This window comes from Falco biarmicus, chromosome 2 (genome assembly GCF_023638135.1).
Source record: "Falco biarmicus isolate bFalBia1 chromosome 2, bFalBia1.pri, whole genome shotgun sequence".
NCBI lineage: Eukaryota > Metazoa > Chordata > Aves > Falconiformes > Falconidae > Falco > Falco biarmicus.
Window position 1 is genome coordinate 96632349 of NC_079289.1, and position 14475 is coordinate 96646823.

Below are 14475 nucleotides of genomic sequence, written 5' to 3' on the forward strand. Positions count from 1 at the left end.
CACAAAAGCACCTACACAGCTGGTCAAAGTCTAGCAGGTAAAGTCCAGGAATAATCTACAAACATCATCCTTGGCTTCTTTGGCCAATATGCACCGCACCCCCCAACCCTGGGGCATGAGTTTCTGATGCCAGGCCCTCCTAAAAATGACATCATCTCAGCAAATCAGACCACATTCAGACCACATGGGATTACAGGCCAGCTGTACCTGACCCTAATTGCCCCAAACCCTCAGTTTAAGCAGCCTTCTCAAAGCATATTTGCCTCACACCCACAAGGCCAGAATGAAGTAGAAGAGGTTGTTGGTTTCAACTGCACACCCAGGGGCATGAAAAAACACACAAAAAAGATCTTCTATTATAGTATATCCTACGGGAAGAAAGTGGAAAATGCAGAGTCTAACTTTCAGCAACTTAAGAGTTCATATCCACACCTCACAGAAAAGTGCACTCAGCCTTAGACTAGGGTGGTCTAGGAAAAAGGTCTGCGTCCATGTTGTTAACATATGACTTCTGTGGAAAAAAAGACAACCAAACCCAACCACCACAACTCAGAAGACTCACAGAAGGAAATTAAGGCACCAAAAGCTTACAAGGTCTAACTCTCTGTCCTTGCCTGAGAAGCACCTAGACCTGGCAGTGTGCTCCCAAGATAGCTTACAGTTTTTGAATGAAAGTCACATGATAAGAAATACACATATAGCAGCAGATGTGGAAAGCTGGGCTCCGTAACTATGCTCTCTCCTATCTACACTAGTACAGTCTCTCCTGGTTTGTCTGCCTTCCTCTAGCTCCATGTGCCTTCTCAAAGGTCCAAATTCAGTAGGCTGTCAAAAAAAAATCAAACAAAAAAGAACCCCCAACACCCCAAACCAAATTACCCATAGCATAATCTAGCATCTACCTAGATAGTAAGGACAATTTTCAGAGGGTTGTTTGTCCAGCTGCACCCCACCCACGCCAACACACAAAATCCAGGTATAACCTGCCTGGAAGAGAGCAAAAGCAGTTCTGCCCCCTGATTGAACTCTTCATTTTTCACAATTGATACGGCTTTCACACTCATAGAGAGAATGTAGACAGGCGCATTCAGAAGAGATTTTAGGCTGTGAACATAAATCTCAGATGCTTAGCTCAAGGAAGGACAAGAAATTACACAAATAGGCCAAAGATGGATCCTTGGGCTAGAAATATCCCCTCCTTGGGCTAAGTCTATTATCTCCTTGCATACCATTTTCAGCTGAGTGCTGTCTCCTGTTCAGCTTTTTGCTTAACTGGCAGAGTACACAGTGCTTCTCAGTTTTGTGAATTGTACTTTGAAAGTGGAGAATCTCTGAAGCTGCTCACCTTCTCTTTTGGCAGATGTGCAAGCCCAAAGAACCCCCCCTCTGCAACGGAGATCCTAAAATACCCAAATCCTAAAATCCCAAATCTGGGAATGCTGGGCCTCTAGCAGCCACAGTCTGAAGTCAGCTCGGCCACTGAAACTGTCTTGGGCATCAGACACCAGGACCAGCTGATGTCCCAAACACATCATCTTTCAGATGGGCAGCACAGGCATCCAAGGGGTTAGAATGGCAGTGCCCTGGGAAACCTAGTATTAAACTGTGCTAAAGCCACTAAATCTTTCAGGAACATGTGAGAAAGCAGAATTTACCCTTTTTATTAATACTAAGGTGTACCAGCAGTTGCTGCTACTTCTGATATGTGGGGAGAGAAGACTGCTCTATTCCCCTCCCCCTGTTCCTTTACACCCACAATTTCCTGTCCAAAGCTCATTTCAAACTGGCCTTGAAACAAATTGGTGGTTTTTTTCCTTCTTTAAAGAATTGTGATTTGCCCAGCTCCTATCAAATCACACTTTGACACATATGTCTTGTAGTATTTCACTTTCACCAGGTACAAGGACAACCAACAGGAAAAGCATGAAGCATGTATCAATTTAGAGCTCAGTCAGAAGACTCAGTAGACAGAAAGTAGAAATACTTGAGTTAGCATTGCAGCCAGGAAATCTATAAAGTTTTTAGAAATTTCTCAGTTTTGCTTCTATGTACGAAGACTTCTATTGACTTCAAATCTATCAATCTAATTCAGCTTATCTACATGAAATTTAAATACAAACTCTCTAAATCAGTGAAAACCAGCAGCAATTCTAATCGAGGATTTGAGAAACAGAATAAGCTAAAACTTCTCCTAATGAAGTACTACAAAATGCATTTAAAAAACCCCTCTGTCTAAACGTTAACAGTCATGCTTTATTCAAGGGCAGACAGCAAGTTATTTTAAAATCAGTAGGGAGCTTCCAATGAAAACAAACCAATACAAAAAGATTGTAAAAATGACATGAAAAACAAAAGAAACTCCTAAAGTATGAATGTTCTTCTAACTACCACAATAAATTAACATCAAGAAGTAATGATGGAGAATGTATAGGAGTAAGTACAGAAAACACAAGCCTACTTTCCAAACTGGGATTGTGTACCAGACTAATTTTCTTTAATGCTCAGGGTAACTATGGTCCAATGGGAACCAAGACGAAAAAAAGCAACAAAAATAAACAACAAAAAACACCAAACAAAAACCCCCAAACTCATGAAAATGCTGAAGAATGCCACATACAAGCAGGAAACAAACAAGAACCTGTAATCAGACACAAACAGGCACTACCTAAAAGTTTTAAGTTTCACTACTAAAACTGCATGGGTGCCAACCTTTCTCCCCTGGTGTTGAAACAGACCTAACAAATACTAAGTTGCTTTAAACAGGGACTGAAAATCATTGGTCTTATTACCTCTCTACACAAGCAAGAGCACAGCTGTAGGGAAGATCAGATTACAGAAAGACAGTTTAAGGTATTACTGGTTTTATTAGTTAAAAGTCCAACAGTAAAACATTCTACACCCTTCCTTTAGGAAAAGTATTTTTAATAGTCTGAAACAGTATTTTTCAATTTCTTTTTCCTTTACTATTTCATTTTAATTATGTTAATGTCGACTGTTTCCTTTCACTTATAAAGGTTTAGGATTTTACCAGGGGACACTGAAAAAAAATACAGAGCAAGAAACATAACCTTCTGACTGCCTTTAAAGCTAGTTTCTTACCTTTCAATCACACGCACATATCACATACTGTTTCTGAAATCCACTCATCCATATGCCAAACTTCCCATGTCCCCCTCTTCAAACACTGAAAGGACAGGCAATACTAAAGACATATAATACAACAATTCTGCATTTGTGGTTTTACAAAACACTTGACAACATGACCTACAGTGTTACCGTCTTGCTGTTTGAGCTTAATGAGCATAACTTAAGCAGAGACTCACCTTGCATGATAGCGCGAGTGCCAGGAAGTGCAGGCACTGGATGAGGAAAGGTGTGACGTGGCTGTCTCAGGTTGACTTTCTGTAAATTTGGTTGCATGCCAGGAGTGAGGCCTGCAGGCTAGGTCATTTCTTCTGAAAAAGAAAGGTAAGAGTGTACTAGTTTAATGCAAACAGTTCATTAAGGTGATATGCAGCAAAAAATCTACCAGGGTCGTAGTCAAATGTTATACAGGTAGGTCAGAGGCATAATGAATTTAAATGACAGCAAATGAAACTACTTTCTAACATGCATGCCAGTTTGAAAAGACACTCGCATTTCTTTAAAATGCTCAAGATGCAGTGAAACGCCAATACTCTCTCTCCAAGGTCTGTGCTTGGGTGTTTTAGGTTTTAAAAACACTGTAGTTATTTTGGGGGTGAGGTAGTTTTTATGAGGGGCAGAGACAGGCAAACAAATTTTAAAGAACCTGACAAATATCTAGAGCTTTAATAGTTAAAGCTAATACTGAGAGTTATGACTTCTACATGATAACAGTACAGTAAGGCTTTGGCAAGATTTTACTGTAAGTAGGTGCTTATGGGAAGAGTTAATGACAGGAAGGAATAAAGCCACGTACATTGTTTTGTACAAGTTAGTAAGAGTGATATAACTATTAATCATAACTCCAGCGAAGTTCTGCTTCAGCTCTTAGAATGTTTGGCACCCCAGGTATGCAAAGTGTATTGAGGTTTTTTTGTTTCTTTTTTTTTTTTAAAGAATACACCTAAAAATTAGCCTAGCAATTCATCTCAGTCCCCAAATACCTACTTAGATATCATCTGCAAATGTATATGGTCATTACACCTCATGTAACTGAAGAGATCCACTCTAAGAAGTAAAAGAGTAAATTTAGTTTAAAAAAAAAAAAAAGTAAAGTTAGAGCTTCATACTACACAAACCTTTCTGCAAAACCTTTCTACACTCCTCTGCCCTTTCCTTCTGCTCAAGAGTTAGTAACAACAGCTTGCACTTCCTTCCAAGGACTTTCTGTTTGTAACACCTCTTGGCATGGCATGCATGAAGTGCATTCTCCCCCAAGGTTAAACAAGCCTTCTGAGTGGAATTTAGCCACTTTGGTTTCAGCAAGCAGATGCTGAGCATAGGCCATTTGTCCAGACCCTCTCAGTCACCTGGGGAACAAAGCAGTAACTTCTTAAAAGGCAATTCATCCTGCCCTTCTCTTCGGCTCATCCTAGAGGAAGTGCAATTTAAAATTTAGACAAGGTATAAGGTGAGAAAAATCCAGTCCTTCCAAGTCACAGTCTAAAACAAAGGATAGGACCTTAGCTCTTGAGGTTTTTTTTAAACGCATTTATGTATTTCACTTATACTTCTATAAAGTTTATTACTGCAAGGTTAAGCAATTTGTCTGTTATAAAAATCATTTTCTAAGCTGAGAAAGTGTTCCCTATTTTCAATGTCTACTCTAAAGGCAGTCCTAAATTTTTTTTACTCACTTCCCCTTTTTATAAACTGGGGTTATCAGACAGCCACTGGATTTAGAGAACAAAACAAAAGCTCATTATAAATCCAGTGTATTCCAAACAGGTTAAATTTGAGTACATGGCTTTTTGCAGTATATTCAGGAAGATCTGATGAATTCAGTGATTAATTGCCTTTCCAAACTCTGCATGCAGGATTAAAAAAGGAAAATAATTCTACAGGGAAGCTGTAATTTCACGAATAAGTGGAGCATCATTACTGTCACAAAAAAAAGAAGTAATTGTTTCCATAAACAAAACCCTACTCTTCCCAGCATGACAAAAGAGAAAACAGTTAAGCAAAGCATCACTATGTTCTCCTTTCATGGTAGGATATGAAATTCACAGTGAGTGGAGAAGCCCTAATACTTTCAGTGCAAACAAGTGCAAAAGATTCTGCTCAGCCATGCGATGATGGGCTCCAGACAGACAGTCCTTGTGTATTCCAAGGGCTCCAGGCCTGTGTTCAGGTATGGAAAAGAAAAGAAAAGAAAAAAAGGGAAAAAAATTTTCAAAAATCATTCCACTGTTCAGCTGCACAGAACATCGAAGGATTTTTTCCGCCCACAGCTCACCTCTAACGGTACTGATACCAGCTCAGCAAACCACACGTTATCTATTTAGGGAAGTTCAATAGACCTCCCAGGCATCAATTCAGCAAAAACGTTTACCTAGTATGAGACAATTACTTTTCTACGATGCATCACTAAGGAAACACAAGACTAGAAAACTAACACAATACAAGCAATGCTTGGAGTGTAAGGAAATGAAGGGTGGGAAGAGGGCTTCTGCGACAGTTTGCTATGGGCTTGACAAATGGTAGGAAGAATCCAATCAGTGGGAAGGAACACATGGGATGCACTTGTAAAGTCAGTACTGTACCTCATGGAACTTCTCAAGATCTTCATAAGGTAGTTTCTTGCTACATGAACATCGTTTTCAGATGGCATTTTCTGTTCTACAATATCCACCACTGCTTTCATCTTCCTGAGCAGCCAAGCAAGGGGAGGAACAGACTGGGCTGAGTTGTGACATGAGGCAAGTGAAGTGGACAAGAACTTGCAAGTTCTATTTCATTGTTTTGTATTTGTGGACACATATTTTTGAGAGGTCGTTTGTGGTTAATTTTGTTGGGTTTTTTTAAAGACATAATAGTCTGAGCAGCCCAAAAATACTGGTGGGATACCTAAAAGGTGGAATCATGTAAACACCTGCTTTCAATGAAGTCCACAACATGACTAAAAATTAATTTATTGTGCATAGCCAACAATGCTTTCTGCTGCATTCTCACCATTTAGTTACACTTACTATGTCCTCCATTTCCAGAAACAATTTTTTCTAATAAGTGGAGCACAGCGTGAATATTGATCCCAAAGCTTGGCACATATAGGTAGAAGGACTGGACAGAAAAGATTAAAAGACCCAAAAGAGGAATACTTTGCAGGCAACTTAAGATGCTGGAAGCTGAGCATTTGTATTCTAATGTAATACCTCTGTATTAATTCTGAGTGACAGAATGAGATCATCTGAACCTACAACCCAGAAAACCTCCAGCATTAATGAAAGCATTAATAAAAGCATTTCACTGAGTGTCTTTCTACCAGTGCTTTTAAAAAGCTGCTGGAAGGAAAATGCTGATAAGCTTTGAAGATATGATACAAAGAGAATAAAACAATTTCTATTGACTATAAGCAATCCCTTAGATAGTGGTCTCAATGACATGTGTGTGCAAATACTTTAGCAATAGAACATTTCCAATCCAGTTTTTCAGTATAAATCTGTCCTTTTATAGTTATTACTTGTAAGTCATTAAGAAAGACATTCTGAATTTCACAGGCTATAGAGTTAAGATAGTGGTTTAGATTGCTGCAGCAATACTCAGGAGGTTGACTGGATACAGAGGAAAATAAAACAAAAAAAAACTCCACCCCAAAAAAAACTAAAATCAAAGAGAAAACATGTATTTCTTTGACCAAGGGAGAAAAACAATGAAACTGGGCAAGCAGATTTATCTGTAAACAATAACAAAGGTCAGAAAAATACCTTAAAAATGAAAAGTAGAGAGCAAATTGAATAAGGTAAAGGAACTATCTCAGCATACAACAGTGTCAATGAGTATGAGCCATTTCCTCTGCTTTCAGGCTCATTCTGAATTCTTGTAGGTACCACTCAGATATACGACCTGCAGATACAACAGACCCAGATACAACAGACATGGGTATTCATTCCCCCCACCGCCCAAGATAATTTGTGTCATTCTCATCTACCAAAGAGCACCCTTGCTGTAACCCTATCATACAGACTTTTCTATTTGGAGTCCCAAAGCTAAAGGAGGACAGGCAGTTCCAGGGACCTGTGTCCAGGTGGAAAGCAATTGCTAGGTTTTATCTGGCTGTTAATGTTCCGTTCCAGCCCTCTGCTGAACCAACAGACGGAAGGCCTGACTGCTGGCTCACCCCTAAGCAGTGTAAGGCTGCAAGTCTCTCACTGCAAGCAGCGGCAGCTACACACGACACAGGCTGTATGGTATTTCTGAAACAGAAAACTGGCTTTGCATCCCTCTCACCCATCTCATTACTGGCCCTGTAGCTCAAAGGAGTTTTTTTAATACCACCAGTGGTGACATACCCACACACAGACACACTGATCCACCTCAAGTACAAGGTAACAAACAGTTCCTACAGGGATTCTTCAGGTAAAACCTTGGAAATGTGAAATGAACAGTCATCCTAATGGGACATTTTAACCGGGACTGCCCAGCCATTTCCCTCTTTAAAGGCTGTCTTCTGTTACTTCACGTCCTTATGTCGCTCGAAATTTACCGAGCTGCACGATTACTTTCCAGCTGAAATCTAAATAGTTCCTCAAAATGGCTGAGCTCGCCTTGAGGGGGAGGAGGAAAACTCCTTCCCGGTTCGCCACAAGCCGCGCACGGCCGGGCTCCACCTGCGCTGACACAGGCAGCACGCAGCAGCCATGACGAGCGGCGAACGCCGCCCCCCGGCTCTCCGCGGCACCGGCAGCGGCGGGAAGGGGACTGGGCGCGAGGCGTGCCCGCCACTGCAGCCCGCGCCGCCAGCGCCCCCTGCCGGCTGCGGGCAGCGCCGCGCCACGGCCCGCCGCAAGCGCAGTGCTGCCTACTGTTCGGCGGCGGCAGGAAATAAACCCCGGGCTTAGACAAGAATTCCCAAGTTTCCCAGTTTAAAAGGAAGGCGTCGTCAGTGGCCTCAGTCAGAACTGAGCTGTATCCACAAAGAACTATCACACAGTCAGGACCAACCCTCCGGGTTACCACTGTTGTAGTGATTATTCATATTAAAGATTAAAAAATATGTATATACTCAGTTTTTAGTCCCTTTAGTTCCTACAGAACATTTTTGTTCCCAAAGCTGCAAACCACTGTTTCACAGCACAGCCCACGTGTTTCAAGGTACAACTTCCCTGCAAGCCCCAGATCTGGGACCCAGTCAATGTAGTTTAACTGGATGGCAGCTATCAAAATAAAATTCCTCTCCGTTCACCAAGATGCAACTCAAGACTTCAGTGGTGAGGTAAAGCCTCTCCCCGGCACTTTGCTTTTAAAATAGCCCAAGTTCACATTTTCACAGTTGCAGGAGGAGGTCCAAACTACTTACAGCTATTTTAAACCTCGCCTATAACCAGGAATTTGTCCCAGTTCCCCAGTGTAAGGTAAATGGCTACCAAATCGCCCTGCCTGCACACCATGGATATGCAGAAAGGCTGCGGCACAGAGATAAAATGGAAACCTACATGTGCTTAAAGGTCAAATGCACAATTCATTGGCATCCTCAAAACAAGCACGCTCAGCCACTGCATGTACTGAATGGTACGGCTCACAAGTGCCCTCGGATTGTTTCCAAAGTCAAATAAACCAAATCATGGCACAGTTGTTTGTCCTACAGGAAAAAAAAACAATCCTGTCAGACATCGTTAAGTGGCCAGTTATAAATAGTGTTGCCCTGTTGCCCCATACCAGCCATGCAAGTTGACTAGGAGTTCAGTCTTTGGGATCTCCTCAGCAAGCCACTCATCCATGGTTTTTCAGACCATGTAGAGAAAATTTCAAGAATTTGTAGTGACAGCACAGGTGCCCTTGCTTGACCCCTTATAAATCCCAAACGGCTTCATAGTTCCCAGCTTTCTCACCTCACCCCCTTTAAAATAACACTAGGCCAGACATACTAACACCTCATTAATGAAATTTTTATAAATCTGTATGTATTGGGGGGAAAAAAGTCCTTCCAAGCCATGTCTCTCTGTTGTTTTTTTTTCAGTTCACCAATCTTGTGCTCTATGAATTAAACTATGCTAGAAGACTGACATATAGTGCAATTAAATGGGTATGCAAACAGGCACTGTAAATAAAGCACTTAATTTGTGAAAAACATTATTTGGATTTTTTTAGTCTTCTGAATCCTTGGCAGAAATAAAAAGGAGGCTGAAAACCACCATGAAGCTGCAGCTACCCACAGAGGCCTCAAATAAGAAGAAATTAACAATGTCACCATTTTTCATTCCAAAAATAGTTCAATGTATTTTCCCCTGCAGACTGTGAAGGCCTCAACCAACTGCCTAACCTGGGAGCTCAAAATTAGAACAGAATGACTTTTTTTCTAAAAAATGAAAAAGATAAAATTGCTATCTGAACAAATCAAGTATTGTTTCGGAATAAGCACTTATTTGGTGAAAATTTCTTCCTTCTTTGTTCCTGCCCTCCCCTCAAATAGACAAACAACATTCCTTTCTACAGAGTACTGAGGGAGTCATCGCCCTCCACAAAGAGATTTTCTCTCTCAGGCAACTATATTTGTAGAATTCAAATTACTTCATGTTATGTTAGTCACCTGGCAAATCTATCTGACAGGTAAAATTTGGCAACAGACTAAGGTCCAGCGGCAAAACTATATAGGGAATGTGAACAGCTTCTTGTATCACTCTTAGTAACTCAATACATCCATGAGTTATCCTAATCTATGCTCAAACAGTTGCTACCAATGCTATAAGGAAGCTTTAGGTTAAGTGCAATACCATCCCCTCCCTCCTTTCCCCTTGCCATTTTCTGTGTTGTCCTGCCTCTTGACTTACCTGTCTATATCTCTGGATGTGACAGAAAACCAAGCAATGGGTAAAAGTGATATTAAAAGGAAGACAAAGAATCCAAAACTTGAGATTGAACACTTTTCCTGAACAGTTACTCTCCCACTGTATTTCTTCCTTGTTTGTTTGAAAAAGGAGAAAGGGAGGGGGGTGGCATGTATGTGCGAAAGAACATGAGAAGGAAGATCACAGAAAGCCTCCTGAAAATTTTCATGCAACAATTCCATATTAAAGGACCCCCTCCTCCCAACAGAATTTGAAGTAAGCCTTCACTCTGTCATTCATAACCAGTAAGGATGAATCAAAAAAGTTGTATATATACGCACACCCCTCTCATATACACATGTATTTTTATGTATAGATAATACACATATGATATGTACATATACATGTATCCATATGATAAGCAAAGTCACTTTTTAGGCTTTTCAAAATATGCCCACAACTTCTCTGTCCAGATGGATGGTTTGGTACTTCAACCACCAGGTTTTGGTCTTCCCAATACACCAAAGCCCTGCTAAAACCTGACCCACTGTCCACTTCTGAATTCATCTCCCTGCTTCTTTCTAGAACATCACAGTCTGAAGCGCTTTGTTCCCTTTTTGTAAGGTTGTCCTACTGCCTTTCACTCGGATTCTGCCTTGGATGCCTCAACTTCCTGCTGCCCTGAGGCTAGACAGCAGCAATTTAAATGCTTTTTCTAAAGTATGCTCTATGCCAGTATTCAGACTGTCTATCCAGGACAGCCTTAATGTCCTTTCAAAAAGGGTCAGTAAATTTAGGCTTTGTTTGGGTGAGCCATACAGTGACTGCACAAACCCTGCTCAAAAGCTAACAGGGGGGCCTTCCCAGCTGAGGCAGAAATACCAGGACTTAGAATTTTGAGTTACGTGTGTGGGGACCTTCACACCCTTGCTTTTATAGAGATTAAACCAAAAATGTGTGAAAAATGTGTGTTCATGGTGAGCAATAAACCTGAAAAATTACTGGTAAATATCATCACGGTAGGTATTTTAAGGCAATGCCTTTTACATATGCAGATCTATAGTGAACTTTATAAGAACAACAGACAACATCTCCTTGCTTCCACGCTTACTCCCTGAATCAAAAAAAAAAAGCTTGAATAGAGTTTTATATTGAGGAAAATTTTTTGAAGATTTTTGTATTGGGTATCTGCTGAAAATTAAATAGAAATGCTTTCACATCATAATTGATCAAACACTGCTTATATGAGATTTAAAAAACTAGTATACCAGCTCAATAGCCTAGGAAAGTGAATTTAAGGTGAAGCTCCTAGGATCAGAAATAATCAGCAGCAACGTTATTGTTAGTTTGCCAGCTGTGCACTGTTTTCCAAAACAAACACAGGAGGGTCGAGATACACAAATTCAAATCACTACTGGCAACACACAGCCACACCAGAGTTTTTGTTTCAAGACTCGTCTTCTCTCCATTAACAGCAGCACATACCCTATCTGTTTGTCAGAACCACCTCTCCTTGCATATTAGCATCTATTCTTTTGGGAAAATCCCCTGTGACATACTTCACTGGAATGGGATGAACCAATGATGAAAACTAATCAGCTCAGTATATGAAAAAACTCTTCTCTGACCCCAGACAGCTGAGCCCTGCTGCCTTACATCCCTCTGTTCAGCGACAGGTGGATCAGCCACAGGCAAAAAAACCCAGGCATCCAAGACTCTGCACATAACATACACAGACACACAAACTACAGAAAATGAACAGTTGAGAGAAGAACAGTTGGTAGTCTCAAGCAACACTGAAACCCATTTATAGAAATTAAAGAATAAAATTTTCAAGCAAATAAAGTCATTAGCAGCCTTGTCATCCTAAGACAAATCTATGACTGACTGCCCCTAGAATAATCAACTCTTTTCAAAGTTTAAATGATTTTGATGATCAGGAAAAAACTACATGAAGATTGGGCTCCTAATCAACTTCAGTATTTGGTAAGTTAGAGTGATTCACAAACTATTATCTTTTCTGGTTAAAATGTATCGAAAACACATCAGTTGAAGAAAACTGTATCTTAATTAAGGAAAGCTGTTAACAACTGAGTAACCATGAAATGATGAACCAGCCTGGTCTAACGGCAGCCCACCCAATTCCTAATCCCCAGCAAATACAGAAGCTCCTTGCAACAAGTTTTCATATCTTCACCTTCTGCACTGGAAGCTCTTGGCTCAGCTCAGCCATCTTCCTGCAGGGAGTCACCAGCACAATTCCTCCTGGAGGCCCATCGCCGCCTTTGTCTTCAGATTCTTTTCTCTCTCCAGCCCCCATCCCATACTTATCTGGGGTTGGTTATTCTCACCATCCCCTCCTGAAGGACATGGCAAGCTCGCACTCCCTTTGCGGGACAGTTCCTACACAGTCTTTTCCACCTGTGTTGCTGGCAGCCAGACAAGATTTTTTTGTGTGGATCTACTGTAGTGTCAGAAGGAAAGTTGCAATGATAGAAGATGGTGCTGTACGCACTTAATAATCAAGTTAAAACATGTAGGAAAACACTGAATATGTATTAAATCCAGTGTACCTGGCTAGTTGATTAGACTAGGTTTAAAAGCTCTATCAATGACTTGTGAGAATCATTTAATGGTTTAGATAAACAGCCTTCACAATCTGTTTGGTTTAGGGACAACCTGCAGGCCTGAATTCAAATTAGGCTTCAGAGCTGAACCTTCTAAAACCTACCAATTTCAACAGATCTACATGCAACCCCCCCACATTATCTATGAGCTAGGAATAATCAACAGAGTATGCCTAAAAAAAATATAACCCCACACTGCGTGAGGATGTGTATTGACTGACCTTCAACATGAATGAAGAAAACACAGGAAGATAAGGATCTGCCTTTCGTCCCATCAGAATTCACAGGACATTACAGAAGTACATAGGCAAGATCACAAAAAAAAGTACTTTTCTCAAAAGAAATCTCAGATTCTCTCAGCTCCCTCTACTCCAGTCCACCAGCTCCCAGTTTACTCCTGACATGCCCTGTGCTGGCAATTAAGCTTCCTCCAGCCTGTAGACCTTAAAAGCGGTATCTTGAGCTCCATAAACATCTTGCTTTCAACACCTCTGGATTCACAATACCGTAACTATAAACTTCCATGCATAAAAATTAAAGCCAGTACCTGTCGTTCCTTCAGGTGGGAACTATTCATCCAGCTTCAGAAACAGACACTATGTTAACGCTGGATGCAGCGCTACCAGTCCCTAACAACAAACCATCTTATTCCCTATCTAAAACCAGTGCAAACTGGCCACAAACAGCTTCTGTTTTCTTCAAGGAATGATTACTATCACCTCTTGTCCAGTCTGAAGCTGTAATACCGAGATCACCACTGCACTAAAAAGGAGGTATGGACATCCTGATTTACAAGACCAACAGCGTCATACCAGTGAACTCAGTTTCCCGTTTCTTGAATTTCTGCATCAGTATTCTATCTCAACCCTCCAACTGTTTCTACATCAGAGGAACAGTCAAATTCTGGCTTTCCCATTTCCTGAAACCTTTAAGTGCTGTATCGCATTTTCTTCCCCAAATACAGCAGCAGAAGTGACTTGGGTTCAGCAAGACCTAAGAGTAGGAATACTGAAAATACCACCAGCCAACAGGACCAGTAAGAGAATTCATACAGAATGACAAACTCATGGGCCAATTTAGACTTCCTTACCCAAAAGCCTTTCCTAAACCTCTGTTGAAACTGTGCTGGTGTGGTGGCACTGAAATGCACAGGATAATGCAACCCTGGCGATACATGATGTGATAAAATTGTTCACAAAAAGGCACGGCTAGAGCAGATGCACTGCAAGAATGGTATTTAATCAAATACACATTTAGAACAAAACCGCAGGTCTCCATTACCAATGATATAGTCCTTTTTGGGCAGAAAAAACAGTGTAATAGGAAGTAGAACCAACTCAACAGGCCCACATGAAGTCTTTTTGCTCATCAATTTAAGAGCTTGCACTTGTTAAGCATTCAAATACTGCTTCTCAGCCTATTCTCACAACACTTGGGATTGTCAAGTAATCTTCTGAGTAAGTACTGGCCATTTCACACAGCATCCAGAACCCATTTATTCCAGCTTAGCCATAACAGAGAAAACACGACTGCAATACTATAAAAAAAAAAAAGACAGTATTTTCCACGTTAATAAAGAACTGAATAAGCTTTTTATGCAGAAACTTTCCCTCAAGGCATCTTGGTCTCAGAAGGACAACAGAGATTTAAAAGGAAAAAATGCTCTGTTAAAAAAAAAAAAGTAAAAATTTACACTGAATGTGACATTTGGACATAGCTATGCAACTGTAAATCACTCTGTGATATATGGTGCTGTTTTTAAAAAGGGTTTTTATTTTCATAACTGTTTTCAGATTAAAACAGACAATAGAGTTTTTGCACATCACAGAGTTCATAATTTGGGCATGAAATTTCAGCTGCCTTAACGTGCTAGAAGCCAAAGGCATAAGGTGGTTGCAGTT

General features: G+C 40.6%; 1 protein-coding gene across 3 annotated transcripts in view; it reads right to left on the bottom strand.

The window, feature by feature from the left end:
- The window catches only part of SHROOM2 (shroom family member 2), a 128068-nt gene that overhangs the window by 43478 nt on the left and 70115 nt on the right, over window positions 1-14475 (bottom strand). The window contains exons 1-2 of one of the 3 annotated variants that reach the window (XM_056328354.1): window positions 5727-5842; window positions 3324-3455 (exon numbers count right to left, since the gene is read on the bottom strand). In XM_056328354.1, coding sequence (XP_056184329.1) covers window positions 3324-3455; window positions 5727-5827 — 233 coding nt within the window. In that variant the 5' untranslated portion in view covers window positions 5828-5842. Of the gene's footprint in view, window positions 1-3323; window positions 3456-5726; window positions 5843-14475 lie in introns of those variants that run through there. The other 2 variants (XM_056328353.1, XM_056328352.1) reach the window with 2 other exon arrangements.